Source organism: Dermacentor variabilis, chromosome 7, assembly GCF_050947875.1.
Source record: "Dermacentor variabilis isolate Ectoservices chromosome 7, ASM5094787v1, whole genome shotgun sequence".
Taxonomy (NCBI): domain Eukaryota; kingdom Metazoa; phylum Arthropoda; class Arachnida; order Ixodida; family Ixodidae; genus Dermacentor; species Dermacentor variabilis.
In genome coordinates, this window is record NC_134574.1 from 145,204,377 (window position 1) to 145,219,672 (window position 15,296).

General features: G+C 46.3%; 1 protein-coding gene across 2 annotated transcripts in view; it reads right to left on the bottom strand.

The window, feature by feature from the left end:
• Vps16B (Vacuolar protein sorting 16B) overlaps positions 1–15,261 on the bottom strand; it is a 15,943-nt gene extending 682 nt beyond the window's left edge. The window contains exons 1-18 of one of the 2 annotated variants that reach the window (XM_075699552.1): positions 14,809–15,261; positions 14,263–14,378; positions 14,125–14,197; positions 13,933–14,044; positions 12,139–12,236; positions 11,992–12,060; positions 11,468–11,560; positions 10,521–10,657; positions 9,841–9,868; positions 9,685–9,758; positions 9,507–9,597; positions 9,296–9,430; positions 9,132–9,173; positions 7,475–7,564; positions 7,243–7,329; positions 6,026–6,115; positions 5,878–5,911; positions 4,088–4,192 (exon numbers count right to left, since the gene is read on the bottom strand). In XM_075699552.1, the coding sequence (XP_075555667.1) occupies positions 5,894–5,911; positions 6,026–6,115; positions 7,243–7,329; positions 7,475–7,564; positions 9,132–9,173; positions 9,296–9,430; positions 9,507–9,597; positions 9,685–9,758; positions 9,841–9,868; positions 10,521–10,657; positions 11,468–11,560; positions 11,992–12,060; positions 12,139–12,236; positions 13,933–14,044; positions 14,125–14,197; positions 14,263–14,378; positions 14,809–14,868 (1,413 nt within the window). In that variant the 5' untranslated portion in view covers positions 14,869–15,261 and the 3' untranslated portion in view covers positions 4,088–4,192; positions 5,878–5,893. Of the gene's footprint in view, positions 1–4,087; positions 4,193–5,877; positions 5,912–6,025; positions 6,116–7,242; positions 7,330–7,474; positions 7,565–9,131; positions 9,174–9,295; positions 9,431–9,506; positions 9,598–9,684; positions 9,759–9,840; positions 9,869–10,520; positions 10,658–11,467; positions 11,561–11,991; positions 12,061–12,138; positions 12,237–13,932; positions 14,045–14,124; positions 14,198–14,262; positions 14,379–14,808 lie in introns of those variants that run through there. The other variant, XM_075699551.1, reaches the window with a different exon arrangement.
• Between the last annotated feature and the right edge of the window lie 35 nt (positions 15,262–15,296).

Sequence of the window (15,296 nt, forward strand, 5' to 3'; positions counted from 1 at the left end):
AGCTCAATATCTTTCAAAGAAGCGGTGGCACACTTCCTTTCCCGTTCATTCCTCAGTGTGTCGGTCCTTTTTGTTCTCGTCCTCCCTCCGCGACGCGTTTGCCTCATGGACCATTTGAAGCATCCTCTTGGTCAGTAGTATAGTCAACGTCCGAGTTTTCGGACTCCCTAGGGGCCGCAAAAGCATCCGAAAAATCGGGCAGTTCGAAAAAATGAATGCAGTTCTTTTCTGACCTTAAGGGCTTAAATCGCCACAGGCACATCCAAAAAAAGAAGCTCTGAAAGCCTGCCAGTACACTTGCTGTGCTTCACCGCAATACTTTGTGTATGCTTCACCGCGTAACACTGCTGTATTGGGCCAAGCATACTTTTGAAAACCGACATAATTCAATGCGTCGTCCTTTCCAAGCTTCGAAGCCATTGGCGGGGATTACAAAGGCTGAGTCGGCGCCATTGTTAACAGTAGCGAACGTCGAAGTAGCTAGGCCTAGTGTTGCCGCTGTGGTGGCTACGGCTGCCAGCGGATCTGCGTGCAAGAACGCCCGTTCGAGCCGGCAAGATAATCAATATGGCAGCGGTGGTGGCTTTCATTAATGCTGTTTCGGACCTGTGGTCACGGCAAAAAGTTTGGAAAATCGGATTGCGATGTGCCCTTGTGTCCGAAGTTTCATACGTTCCTATGCATTGACTCTGTGGGGCAAGTGGTGGTGCCGCAAAGCCAACCGAATTATCGGGCATGTCCCAAAAATCGGGCGTTGACTGTACACTGACAACTCGTCCAGCCGTTGACACGGCGTCAAGGACGATTCGTTACGATTCCTCGCTGTTACTCGTGCCAGCATTAGTGCGACTTTCGTTCCCTTTCAATAAAATTACACCTAATTTTCCCTGATAGAAGCACATATTCCCAGAGTTTTTGCTGACTATTTCTAGACTATTCAAAATCCCCGAGAATTACCGGTTGGGTAGACAGCCTGCAACACAGTGTCAAACAATATTGTCACCAGCGTAGCTGTTTGCACCCTTCATCATTAGTCATCCCAGTACAACAATCCTACTATGTAAGCTAGAGCACAAATCGGTAGTTATACTGTGTGGGGATGCGTGACTCTCACGCCTCCCCTGAGATCTAGTTTTCCCGCATGGCTCGTCTCCTGCAGGGCGGCTTCGCCCCCCGCGTGGCCTGGCGCCCGCGGCGGTCGGGTGGTACAAGCGCGGTGCGAGAGATGGCGCGAGCGTCGCGCCGCTGCGGGGTTACTCGGGCGTCGGGAGACAAGGCGCTCAGGTTGTTGGGTTCGAGACGGGAAGCGGGACGGTCGTGCCGCACGTGCAGCGACCCTCTTGCCCGGTCGGCGCGCGGCGGGGACGTCTCCCGCGTGCGCGCCGACCCATGCTTCTGCGAGACCGCCTCGCGTGGCCGCCCTCGAACGCGCCACGATTCGCGTGACCATACACGCGAACGACCAGGCCTTGGGATCCAGCATGGGGCGAACATATTCGCTCGCTTCCGGTCGCGGTGAGTCAGACTTCTAGATTTGTCGCGCGCCCATCGGCATGTTTTGTGGATAGCAACTCGGCTAGCAGGCATTGATTTATGAAAGGTGCAATAAATGCCCTTGTGAGTGTTTGCATACTGTGTACTGTCGTTCCTTTGTCCCAAGAGTACGGGTGTGAGAGGACCCCACATCTGGCTGCCCAACGTGGGACTCTTGGGGCATCGGACGATAGTTTTAACAGTTTGCTTCGTTCGAGACCTTTGTTTGAACCGAAGCGTAGGCCTAGCGTGAATTTTGATCGCTAGCGTCGGCGGCGTGCTTTCTTGAGCGAGGTGATGGTGGCGGTAGTGTGTTTGAACATGTCAACATGCTAAGCCTTTCCGCAAGTGTTTTTTTTAATGAAATTCGTCAGTACGAGAGCCACGTGGTCTGCATCCTGGGAGAGCGAGGCTGAGCGCCCGCAGAGCAGTGGCAAGCCTGAAGCGAGTGAGTACGGAAGCCTCGTGGGTGATCCGAATTTCTTATGTAAATAGCTTCTTCTATCTCTTTGACTCGGATGAAGGCGCGGCTCTGGGAGCCGGGTGGCCGCGGGCCACTGGTGCCACTACGGGCTGACTGGTATTGTGGCCTGGCACCGGGCGCTCCGACACCGTCTGGGACGGTGGGCGCCGTCAACTCGGATGCTTTGTGCACCGAGCGGAGTAGGACCACCTCACAGAGCTAACGTCTCCTCGCGGCTGCCTGTTTTGCGCCCATTTTATGTGTTGTTTTTGGATGCCGGTTGTTGTCAGGGTAGCGACGCTTTAGGCCTAAGGCTTTACGAAGCTGCCTGTCGCACGTGGAGGGACACAACCTGGTGGACCGTGGCGTTGAGGTGTTGCAATTCGCTTCCCTCATTCTATTTAGCCTCGCACGAACTGAAATTACTCGTTCGACTCAAGAAAGCGAGCTTCGTTCACGTGAACTTAGCATCTGAGTAGCTGCCCGATCTTTTTCTAGCCGAGTTGAACATCGTACCACGTGGGCGATGCGCATGCATAATTCCTCTCCCTTGCACTACTTTAGTGTTTGCCGAGTGTGTTGAGTTTACGCAGCGTGATTGGAGTCACCCCTGGTTTGCCGTCACCTGCACATCGTCTGCTGCTGCCCCGGACTACGATCGAGCCACCCCGGGCGATGGTGATGCTGTGGCCAGTTCGGCGCGGCGACTTCGGCGGCCTCCTGCATCCAGCTCACAACCCTCGGTGGCGGACAAAAGAGCCGGCGGTCACCGACAGCTACGGCGGCTCTTCCCAGCAGGGCGCGGCGGCGCGAGCGACGCTTGTTCATACCGACTACTGCGTCGTCGTCTCCGGAGTCCTGGCCTGGCATCGTGCCGTCGAGTCTGCAAAGCTGCCGCTGTGACCGGCGGACGCCAGCGGTGCACCCAAGGACAATGTCGGCTCGCATGTTATGGACAGCGTGCGGACATTTCTTCGGCGCGACCACTGTTTAATGTTCTACCTTGTTTGCGAAGCACAGTTTGATGTTAGACCGTGTCACATGTCTCGCCGGAATATGTAGTGATTTAAGGTTGGGGGGATGTGGGGATGCGTGACTCTCACGCCTCCCCTGAGATCTAGTTTTCCCGCATGGCTCGTCTCCTGCAGGGCGGCTTCGCCCCCCGCGTGGCCTGGCGCCCGCGGCGGTCGGGTGGTACAAGCGCGGTGCGAGAGATGGCGCGAGCGTCGCGCCGCTGCGGGGTTACTCGGGCGTCGGGAGACAAGGCGCTCAGGTTGTTGGGTTCGAGACGGGAAGCGGGACGGTCGTGCCGCACGTGCAGCGACCCTCTTGCCCGGTCGGCGCGCGGCGGGGACGTCTCCCGCGTGCGCGCCGACCCATGCTTCTGCGAGACCGCCTCGCGTGGCCGCCCTCGAACGCGCCACGATTCGCGTGACCATACACGCGAACGACCAGGCCTTGGGATCCAGCATGGGGCGAACATATTCGCTCGCTTCCGGTCGCGGTGAGTCAGACTTCTAGATTTGTCGCGCGCCCATCGGCATGTTTTGTGGATAGCAACTCGGCTAGCAGGCATTGATTTATGAAAGGTGCAATAAATGCCCTTGTGAGTGTTTGCATACTGTGTACTGTCGTTCCTTTGTCCCAAGAGTACGGGTGTGAGAGGACCCCACAACTGCTAGAGAACTTAAATGAATGACAGCTTTGGAGAGTGCGAGAACAGCCCCAAGTTTTACAAAATCCTCTTAGAGAACTTGGTTTCGCAGACACACCTGCTGAGCATTCCAAACTCCATGTCAAATAAGAATTGTGGAAAAAACTAGCATATGTCACTTCTACGAAAATCCGGAAACTGACTAGTTTGCGTTTGCGCATGACCATTGCTACGCGTGTGTGGAGAAACACAGAAATTTGCATGTGTCGCCTCCAGTGCAGACGACATAAAGAGAAGAAAAACAGACGGCACCAGTGTTTATGCCGTCTCCTTCTATCCTGACCTGCACATCTGCGCTGCAGAAAATCGGTCGCAGGACGCTCAATTAATATGGCCTACCTAACGTAAAGGACACATGACCATTGAAGCCTACTTACCGTGCCGCTGAGAAGCCTTTCAATCTCAAAGAATGCAACAGATTGTTGTGGCACTTCGCTCTTGTACCTAAGCAGCCGCTGTCGATCTCTTAAGTAAGCTAGTGTCTGCAAATGAAATCACATGACACGCACACTATTGTACGCAGTGTCACAAGAGTTCGCAACCAGTAATGCTGCTTCTTTATACAGCCAGTTTCCAAATCGTACAGTAATCGTAACACACTTGTGTCGGACTAAAACTTTCCGATGCCAGCACACATGCAAATCACAGTCAATCTCTGAAAAGTCTGCTGAGTGTTTGCAGTACTACTGTACAATCTTGCACTGCTCTACTGTTTGTGACAACCTAACAATGCATGGCACGTGTACTGCCAGCCAAGTAAAAAAAAAAATTAAGTCCCCTCCAGGCAATGTCTCAAAATCGCAATGGTTAATAAATACATTGACACTGAAAATGTGACACTTTAAACCACTTCTGATTGGACTCGTTTTGAGAAAGTGTTTAATAATGCGTACCAAGTGTGCTAGAAAAAAGAAAGAGTTTGGAACACAGACGGCTGGGCGTTTGATCATGCCGCCAATACTTGGCAATGTCATGGGTTCTCTTCATTCGTTCTTTTTGACAGCAATGATTCAAATCCGACGAATTTCACAAGCCATCGTAAGTTTTCCGAGTAGACTTCATGTGAAATGGTCTAGTGTATTTTCGTACGCAAAGTATTTTTGAGGTTCTGTATGTTTTTAACACGTTCACTGCAACGTGAATCATGGCAGTTTCTCCCCCTATGTGGCTGCACAGGGACCTCTTGCAGTCCACAAGCGACATCTTTTCTCGAAATCAATAGATATGAAAAATCATTGTTTCTGATCCGGCGCATTGTGGTGCTATCCCTCTATACCTTGAGGAAGTTTCAAAGGGGAACAACTCTCTTGCAACTTACCGGTGGGTCACAATGCACCAGGTGAATATGAAATGCGACCCACCGACGGGTCACTCCGCACAGAAATTGAGCCTACGAGATGCTGCCGCACTGAAAGTGTTAATGATGCTGAAGTTGTGAATACAGCCTTCAATTTAAATTTTCAACAAGAATTAATCAGTTCCTGAAGGGGATATAAGTGCCAGGCAGTTGTGCTAGCTCATTTCCATGACATCGTAACAAAGGCGAATTTCTTTCAATTGTGGAGTCTGCTATAAAAATAAAATTACTCCAGGAAACTCTGGTGCTGCCATTATTCAGCTATCATGGGAATAATGGTTATTCTATGGATTTGCCTAATCTTCATGCTTTTGGCTTGAAATTAGGTTTTCTATACAAAGCAAGACAATTCATTCTCTGTGCACCTACATAATCATTGCGAGTTGTTGCATATGTAGTGGAATATTTTAGTAGAAAATGATTTATTTTCAAAGCCACAATGCCCTATAAAGACGGAAGGCTGAAGTTTAGTTGAATCCGTGTACCATTCCGTCATTCCCATGCTACCTGAACTGTCGCCACTTGCAGCTACCATACGGTTACTAGCGCCAGAGTTCCCCTAGTGGTATTTTGCAGGAAACGCTATGCTTTCGATGGTCAGTGTCTCTCGGGAAGAATGCTCCAGAGCGTGGAAGCACGGAGGGCAGGGTGACTGCAGTACTGTGAGCAAAAGTTGTGCCAGATTCTTGGGTTGTCATCAAGTACAGCTTGTTCGCTAGTCACTCAGTTAATCGAGGCATTGCAGCAAAAACGTTTGACGGGGTCACACATGCTAAAAGCACACCTTCACAGCTTTGTTCTTTTGCTTACTTCGCTCTCCTAGCCATCACTGGTCTTCTTGTTGCTGAAAGTAATGTGTCAGAGCAACGTCAGCATTAATTAGATGGACTCGACCGTCTCAACAAAGCTAAGCCTTCTCAAAAACAAGAGCGTTCGTAATTTAGCCGCTAAAACTCACCTCAATGGCAACGTTGTGGCACTTGTGTGCCTTGGCCAACGTTAGTCGCTTTTCTGAATCGTCAACCATCTGGAGGTACCTCTCGAACACCTAAGATGGATGGCAGTGAAGAGGAAGCATGAAAGTCCAATTTGGAAATGGTGGTCCCAGTTACCACGGCACATAAGTACTGTGGCGATTGCTGAAGGCTGGGTGATTTGATTACTGGAATTGTGCAGCACTAAAAGGACTGGAAGAAGCACAATAGCCATCCCTTCTGCTGCTTATCTTGTCCTGCTAAAGTGCATGTTCCACATTGGCACTAACTCACACAAAAATTTAAAAAGAAAATGTAAAAGCCATTACTATCGGGCGTGGTGAATTTTGCTTTGCATTGCGATTTGTTGTTTTCTTGAAAAGCGGCCTACTGCAGGCTTAATACATACCGTTTAGCACAGCAGGCCAGGCTAACTGACTGTTTTTAACCATTGCCTCTGTTGCTCTTGATGGAGCTCTTATTAAGTACTTCACCACCAAGTAGCATGCCCTCCTTCCCAAGACATTGATGTTGGCTTTCAAGCAAAGCTATGTTCCCCCTTGGGAGTGGTTATACTTACCACATTTTGAAGTGCAAAATTGGAAGGACATTTCTTTTTTCTTTTTTTGAAGCATGGTCCTAAATTGCAGTGCGAGGCAGTACTTTCCTAAGCTGGTAATTATGCAAATGAAACTTGGCTTGTATCAACGTGGATTCGGCACTTCTTAGAGGCATAGGGCATGCTCTTGCTTTTCGTCCACAATGCACTGACTTTGCTTGCTTCTCAACTTGACTTGCCATTAACTTGAGGAAACCTCGAAGTGCTGTGGGCAACTATGCGCTTCCCAGAAACTTTGTGGGATCTGGCGATGGGAGCATCACAAGCAAGCAGCCTGCAAAACTGCCGCTACTGAAAGTTGTCAACGAATCAAAAAAGAAAGCTGGGCCTCTGTTTGCAACCTCCATTTTAAAATTACGGTGATGTTTGTGATGGCTACAACATCTCTGTCCACTGTGCAAGTCATTGTTTCTTCTTATGCTGATATTGCTGGTGCCTTTAAATTTAAGATCGGTAAACAAAGTTGTGAGAATATGAAGAGCGGCACATCGAAGTTGGGAGAAACAAAAGTACGAGTCATCGCAACACTTCAACGGATGAGTACGACACACACTGGAAGGTCAGAAGTTGGTAGTAACCCACCTCAGGTGGGGCATGGGCCTTGGCCAGGATTTCAACAGCCTTGTCGAAGCCGATGCAGCATCGCATTTTCGACTTGCCAAGCCACGACTGCAGAAAAAATTAGCAGAGAATCTAAGTCCTTCAAATTCTTCCATACACTTTATCACACAAGGGAGGTCAACTCCAAGTATGAATCTTGAATTGCCACAAAGCTTTGTCCAAATTATAATCAGAGTTGTTGGAATACTCTTACCTTGCCTTGAAACAGGTTGTCAATTTCTTTCCAATGTTTTATCTGTGCTAACGCTGCCAAAGCAGTCCAGACAAATTGTTTCTCGGTCAGCTGCAGGGAGCATAAAAGTAGAAGGAGGTGCTCTCGTTCAAAATATATGGGAAAACAGTCGGGAAAAAGACAATAAAGTAAGAAAGAAGGCATGACAGGGAGTGTGTTGAATTGCAAAGTGACATGTTTACCTTGGAACACATGAGGCCCATGTACACATACTCACAGGAACATCCAGTCAAACATGATCATGGTGAACAGGTTTATGTGCCGAAAATAGATTGATATATATAGGATAATTTGATCTACCCAAACTCTCCTATAACGAACCTAAACGAACTGGTGCATTTGTCATATACAGATGTGTTATATCCAGTGGAAAAAGAAACAAAGGAATAAAGTTATCAAGGATAAAACTGTGTAGTAGGCAATAATGTTTGCACGCGCCTGAGCCATGCAAAAAGAAAGAAACTTCCGTGACTGCTGGATTCACAAGATGGTGCTGGCACAAGATGTCCGAAGTTCAATATATGCAACGTCCACTACGTTATGAGGGAGTTATATTACATGAGTATAGGTCAGTAAGTTTCGAGGCTTTAATATTGAGAATAGTTCACTTTATCTGGGTTCATTATAGTATTGGGGTTCGACTGTACAGTACATTGCCGCATGTGTTTTGATGCATACTGCTCCCACTCAAAGTTCTTTAAATTCACATGGGATTTGAGTTATGCACGAACTGTCCTGTGCAGTGCATCTTCATGGCATCATGAATCTGTCTCTTGAAGCGCAGTGCGGCTTCAAAGCAGTGCGATGTGCTTGACAATGAAGCCACACCTTGCTTTAATGTTCAGCAACAGTGTAAAGGTACAGTGGAATCTCCTTAATTTGAACCCGTGCACTCAATTCGAACTTCCAGTTTATTCAAACTGACGCTGCGGTCCCGTCAAAATCATCTGTATAGTATTTCAATGTGCAAAAGTGCCTCATAATTCGAATGCATAAATATTTCGAACGTTTTATTCGAACACACCGCATGTCGCCAACCATGCTCTCAGCGGCGTGCAGACTCAAGCAGTGGCGTTTCACTCTTAAAGGCAAAGCTTAAGCATCCTCGAAATTTTTTTTTCTGACCTTGGCAATTTCGGAGGCTAGCCTAGATTTGAGTAATGCAGTACTGATTAGATAAACCTCAACATTTTCCAGTTAAACATATGTACCACTACTGCAAGAAAATATTTAAACTACCTTATCAAAAAGTCGATTTTGTGTGCACTCATGGGAACACCACAGAATGCCCCTACGCTGATGCACCCAGCTTTTCTTACTTAGCAGTGAAGTACAGTCAAAAGCGAAAATTTAAAGACCATGGTACCATCAAAGACATTAGCTTCTTAGAGCACAGCCGTGGAACATGAAATTGTCTTATTGCATGACGCTGGTCAAACAGGCACAAATAGGCAGTACCACTTGAGTTCAGCATTTATGCCTAGGCTGTGCAGAAAAACATATATTTTTGTGGCACCTCCGGTCCCCAGACTTTTGCTCTCGGCTGTACATGGGCTGATGGATGGAACTTGCACATTATTCTGAAAGTAGTCGGTGTGCATGAGAGTCAGATACTCACATTGAAGAGCGCCTTCATCTGGCTTGGACTGGCAATATGGCTCTGCAAAACGGTTGTCAAATTCAGCAAAGCATTGTCAAGGCCGCACAAAGCATTCAAAGCTGTGATCTTGGAGCACAGGTAAATCCTGAGTGAGCAATGTGGTCAAGGAATACCAAGCTTACGTTCGAGACATTGTAATGGTAGAGACAGCAGTAGTAAAGTGTTGTGACCAGGGATGTGCCGACTACGGGCGCCTTGCGAGGAAACTCTTGCATGAGGATGTTCTGACCCTCTTTTTCCGCTTTTGAGTCTTGTTCCTGCAGACCACGTACCAATGCTCTTCAGTAGCAAACAAACAAACAAACAAACAAGAAACCAAAACATCCGAGTTACCTCTATGGTTAGCTGCATTTCAAGAAGTTTCAATTCTTCTCTGACCAGTTCAGCCTGCGTCTCAAGTGAAGGGTCAGACTGGAAGTGGGATCTGCACAGGAGTCGTGCAGTTAACTACATAACGCTTGTTTATTCATTCGTCCATGCAAACATTCATTCTGCAGAGGACCAGACTCACTTGTAACAGGACTGCAGATTTCGAAGCCTTGTTGCGGCCTCTGGTGTTTCCACAGCAAGCTTGTACTTGAACATCTAAGAACCAAGGTCTGTCATAAGTGCTTACGTTTGAGCGACATGACGTGAAGAAACTGTCACGGCAGAACTTGACACTTACGGCAGCGTCCTCGGCCCTGCCAAGCATACTGGTGTGAAAAAGAAAGCACAACAAGCAATGATGTACTCCTCTGGAATTGGTAGGTTACAAGCAGGATTGACAGGTCTTACATAATAATAAACTACTGTGATACTGTTAAATATTGTGTCTGCTGCTTACGGCTGTAGCACCAAGTAACAATGAACAAATATGTTCAGTTTGACCTATGTGCGAAGTTTTTTTGTTTATCAATATAATGCTTCGCTATGACAACCAAAATTGCAATGCACACAGTGATGTTTGCAAGATATGCAGAATAACAAAGATATTTTTTCTTTTAGTATGGCATCAGCGTTTCCTGAGAAGGAAAAGGCTTGTGCCATATTGATGCTGTGAGTACCAAGCACAACACCTTGGGTCTTATTCAGGCAAAATGCAAGTAAACGAATAGTGAAAAGCAACAGCTATGGCAGGCTTCATCTTTCGCCACCAGTAATGTAGAGGGGGGACGTTCCAAGAGCTAACCTAGAAATGCAATCCCACATGCAGTAATGCCAAGCAAAGCGTTCGATTGCTCTATCAAAGTGCACTCAAGCCCACTTATAACAAACAGTAACGCAGGATGCAAACGTCACAGACGAGCGTTTGTAATAAGTTAACGCACGACGTTTTCAAAAAAGCATCGCTGCAGGCGTCCTCACCCCAGAACATCCATCAGCTGGCTGTTGTCCTGCACGGCACGGAGGTGACTGACGTAGTGAGACACGGCCCTTGGTCTCTGCATCAGCTCTTGGTTGAAGAGCGACTGCTTCAGGGTTTGCTTCAGGAATAGCAAAACCTGCACACGACCCCCATCCCAGCAACATACATTTCCCTGACAATTCACTCTCTTCTTTCCATGTGATAGTGAAGACACTACAATGCAATGTCCTTTGATTGGTTGGTTGATTGGTTTTAACATTCCAAAGCAACACGTGGGCCAAAGCCAGCCTACTCACTCATAAGTACGCTCACTCATAAGTACGCTCACTCATACATTTACAAGGCGAGTGAGTGACGAAGGGTGAGTAAGTGTGATTACGACCTTGAGTGAATACGATACCTGTTCAAACGAGTAGACGTTAGTCTAAATGTACGTGAGTGTCTATAAGTGCAAAAAGATGCAAGTATAACTATGACTGAGTACCTATCAATGAGAGACACGGTAACAGACCTCTCAGGATTGGTTTTGACCACCTGGATTTTTTGAAGTGCACCGAAATTGACTACACGTGCATTTTCGCATTTTTCCCTCGGTGAGCTGCAGCTGTAGCTTCTCTACCCACCTTGAGCGCCTGGGTCCTAAACCTCAGTGACAAAACACTCTGTCCACTGAGCGACTGCTGCAAGTAAAGCCCCTTCATTGAGACTCAAGAACAAACTGGTCATCAACAAAATGTGTACCAAAATCTATACAATCGGTATGTTTCATACTGAAATCCACGAGTGCTGCAGTCGACGTACAACGACGTGCATGAAATTCTGAAGTGCAACTGCTGCGACTGGTCATCATTGTATCTAGACTGACCTTAATCTACAATATAAAATTATTTATATGCTTCAACTACTTACAAAGAGCAATAACAATGAACCTGATCAATTGACTTACAGCAATTATGGCGTTTCCATCTTGGACACGCACAGCCTCATTCAGAAGAGCAATCTTGTCTTCTTTTGATCGGTGCTGACCTAGGAAGTATGGCTGAACACAAAAAGGAAAAGAAAAATATTAAATGCAGGTCAGTGCAGCGGTACTACAATGTGCCTAGATTGCATGTGGGGGCATCTGTTCACTTCCAATGCAAACCAGATAAAAATGCTTTCATGAATTGTAGCAAGGTAGAACAGCAAGATAGTGTGTACTTCCTTGTGATCATGAAAAAAAAAAATGACAGACAGTTTGGCTGCACCAACCACAGAATATTGTGTGAAATCAGATTTTTTTTTACCAGATTGGGCATTTTCTAGGACTAAGTCAGGCATTGTAAGGCCATTTTTTGACCGGCTGCTAATTAAATGCTTTGCAGTCACAATGTCGTCGCTGTTGTTGTTTTATTGCATGCATGATATGCATAGTCATGCACACTGTCCTACCTTGCCTGTCACAATATTTCTAAGACGGCAGTACCCTACCTGGCCTATCACAATGTTTCTCACAGTCTCCTCTGGGGTGTTTGTACTTTTCAGACCTTTTGTAGGAACCTGCAAACAGAGCACACAAGCTCGTATAAGGAGTACGCAAGTGGAGTCCTCTTAGTTCAGTCACTCTAGAACACTCACATCGTCGTGTCCGATTCTCAGCCTTTCGGCGTGCTTCTGTAGTACATCTTCCAGGCCTGCACGCTTCAAGTTTGAGCCGAGAGCGGGTAGAGTGATACCTAACGATTAAGAAAAATGAAAAAAATAATAATTTGTTACATAATTGTACTCAGGTTGCCACTCACACATAAAGCATATCCGAGGCCTATCATTCCCAGGTTTTGTATTATTCATGATTTGGCAAGGAGGAAACGCAGGTGAAATTTGAGTCGGTAGTCTAACGTACCAACTTCAAGTTTCTTCTTCATTAAACAAATACTTTTTATTGCTTCATATACTAACCTCTGATCTATCAGCTTCTGCCTCTAAAAAGAGTACTAATGCTGCATTTGGTTGGCTGCCTTAATAAGCCCTGGTATTACTTGTGTGATATGATTGTTCAGGGTTACTTTCTTTTTTGTTTATATTGGTAATTGATCTAACATTTGAATTTATTTGTATGTGAGGCATTGTGGGCAATTGTATGCTTTTTTTCCCAACTGTATTGTACCTTGCCGTTGTACGCTGTATCCTGCACAGCATGAACTTGTCTAAAGGCGTTGTGGACCAGTTAGGCAAACTATTGACTTCAGTCACATTTCCCAAGATTGCTGCACATATCTATACTCTACGTCTAAAAATGCTACATACTTAAATAAATACATATCGTGAAAAAGTTAGGTTACACCTTAATAGGCGTGTGCAAATATTCCAAACTTTCGAACAGTGAATCAACTAGTGTCCCATTACATTCGGTCTCCGAACCGAATAGTCAGCATTCGCAAGCACAAATAAATTTTATGAACGCTTCTCGAATATTGTAAAACATCAACTGTGCACCACCAAACATACTGCAATAATTCACGCTCCCTGAAGAGCTTTGTGCATGCAAACAAACCGCTGAATAGTTCCTAATGTTCTATTTATGCATCTTAATAAACAACACTTCATAATGTACAATGTATAAACAAAAACTTGCTAACGTTAAGAATACTACTAGGATGTGAACATTGTTTCACATCAATTGTGGAAATGTCTGCTCATTATTTGAAAACTGTTTGAAAGGTATCCAATATTCTATTTGACTTTTGCACTACTTGACTTGTAGTCAATTCCATCTCAAAATTTACGATTTGCACACCCCTACACCTTAATGTCTGTCTGGAATTCAATATTTCTTTTTTCGGTTCAAGTTACTTTAACCACAAACTTAATTAACAGATGACATGCCATATGGACAGACATGACGAAAACACAGCTCCATGAAAGTCTGCTCCAAGAAAGCCGTGCACTTTCATTTTTTTTCTTCCTCATTACTGCCACTTTTTCTTATGTTTCTACCTAACATTAAAGTGTTTCTTTCTCTTCCCTTGACCCCGTCGTAGAGGAACGAGTCTTAGAGGAGTTAACATCAGGTCAACCTCTTTGCCATTTGTTTCGCAAGTTCCTTCTCTCTCCGTCATGTGAACTATGCCTTCGCGGACATGCAATAAAGAAAAATGGAAACTGAACGCTGGTGTGTAAGGCTACTCTATTTTGGCACTCTCTACAGGTACATGGTGCCAACATATGGCTTACCACCAGGAAAAATGGAAGGCCAATCTTTCCCTTAAGATTGGGCTGTGCCCAATTTAAAGCACTAGTGATGTAGGCAATATGAAGTTACCATATGGGTAAATTTTAATAAGGCCTGTTCAGGGTGCAAAGGCCAAGAAAAACTGTGCCCGTCTTGAAAACGAAAGGCCCTAGGCGCATTTTATGACTGCATCTATTTACCACAGGCTTCCGCGGTGACCCGGTTTGATTCGTCGAAGCTAAATTTCCTCGCATGGTTGCCGGAAGACGGTGCTCTCTTGTTGGACTGCACATTCCTTCTCCCGTCGTCGTCCTACAGGCAATCACAGGGAAGCATAAGCAAGTATTAGGGCACATCATGTGAAAGTCGTGCAGGGGACAACTTTGGATTACCGAGTCGTCGTCAAAGTTGAATGCAGCATGAGCAGATTTGTGCCAGAAGTCATCGTCGGCATTCACTTCCTTTCTGCGCGGAAGAAAAAGAAAGGTTCTCGAGCTGCCCTGGTGGTGGCTTCTGAAAAATGGGCTCACTTATTTTTCGACTGCACCGTCTGCTCAATGGAATCGTCGATGGTGGATGGCTTGAAAGAATCTGTTACAAATTCTGCATCCTGCTTGACTTGGGCTGATAGCCTGGCTGCTTCTTGCTGCAGTTCAATAAAAATTTGTTGTTCTATAGGAAACAAATTGACTTAGGATGCAAAAACCTTCAGCAACTGTGTATCACTGGCATGTAACAACACTGCAATTATTACTGTTTACAACGAACATCTGTCATGAAATTTTTGGACGCACAAGCAACATGAACGTATTGTAGTGGCAAACGCTTTCTTTTTTTTTTTGTTCTCTTTCTTTCTTTTCCGATCACTGGCGTACATTAGCGGTTCGTCCTTCAGTGCACACGCGCTATTTCTTATTTGGAACAACTCTGGTGTTTTTTTGCAAGTGACGTTATTCACAGCGAATCTGACGCCTTGCGGTGCAAGATCATGTAAATGTTCGGTTGTACGAGTTCACAGAAAATGCATCGCAACGGCATGAGGGCCTTCTGACACACGAATCGAGCGAATACATCACCAATGACGACGTGTCTTCAAGCCAGAAGGCAGAGGCGTTTCCACTGCGACTGCTGTTCATAGCGGCCTACGAGGTAAAACGGGGCAGCGGACGCTTGCACTTAGTCCCGCAGGCGCTGATTCCACCTAGTACTTTCGGGGCGTCACAATTTTTTTTTTCTTTTTACACGAGTGTCACGCTCAGATCAGCGCACGCCCTTCCACACACTTAGTAGACAAGGTGGTCGCAGTTCAAGGCCGCGATCGGCGGCGATTTGTTGGTTTCGATCGCACGCATATTCACTTCCCTTTTCGTACGAAGCGCACCGAGAAGCTTGCGATGCAAAACCGTCTACGTCATTAGGCCTTCAACGTGACAAACGGAAACAGAGCGGTGATTGAACAGACAGACAACCACAAAGCCATATAGAACACTGCGAAGTCCTTCCGTACACCGACAATAAACGTGCCAACCCTCTGTGCTCGCGACAGCGTTGCCGAGGCACTTTA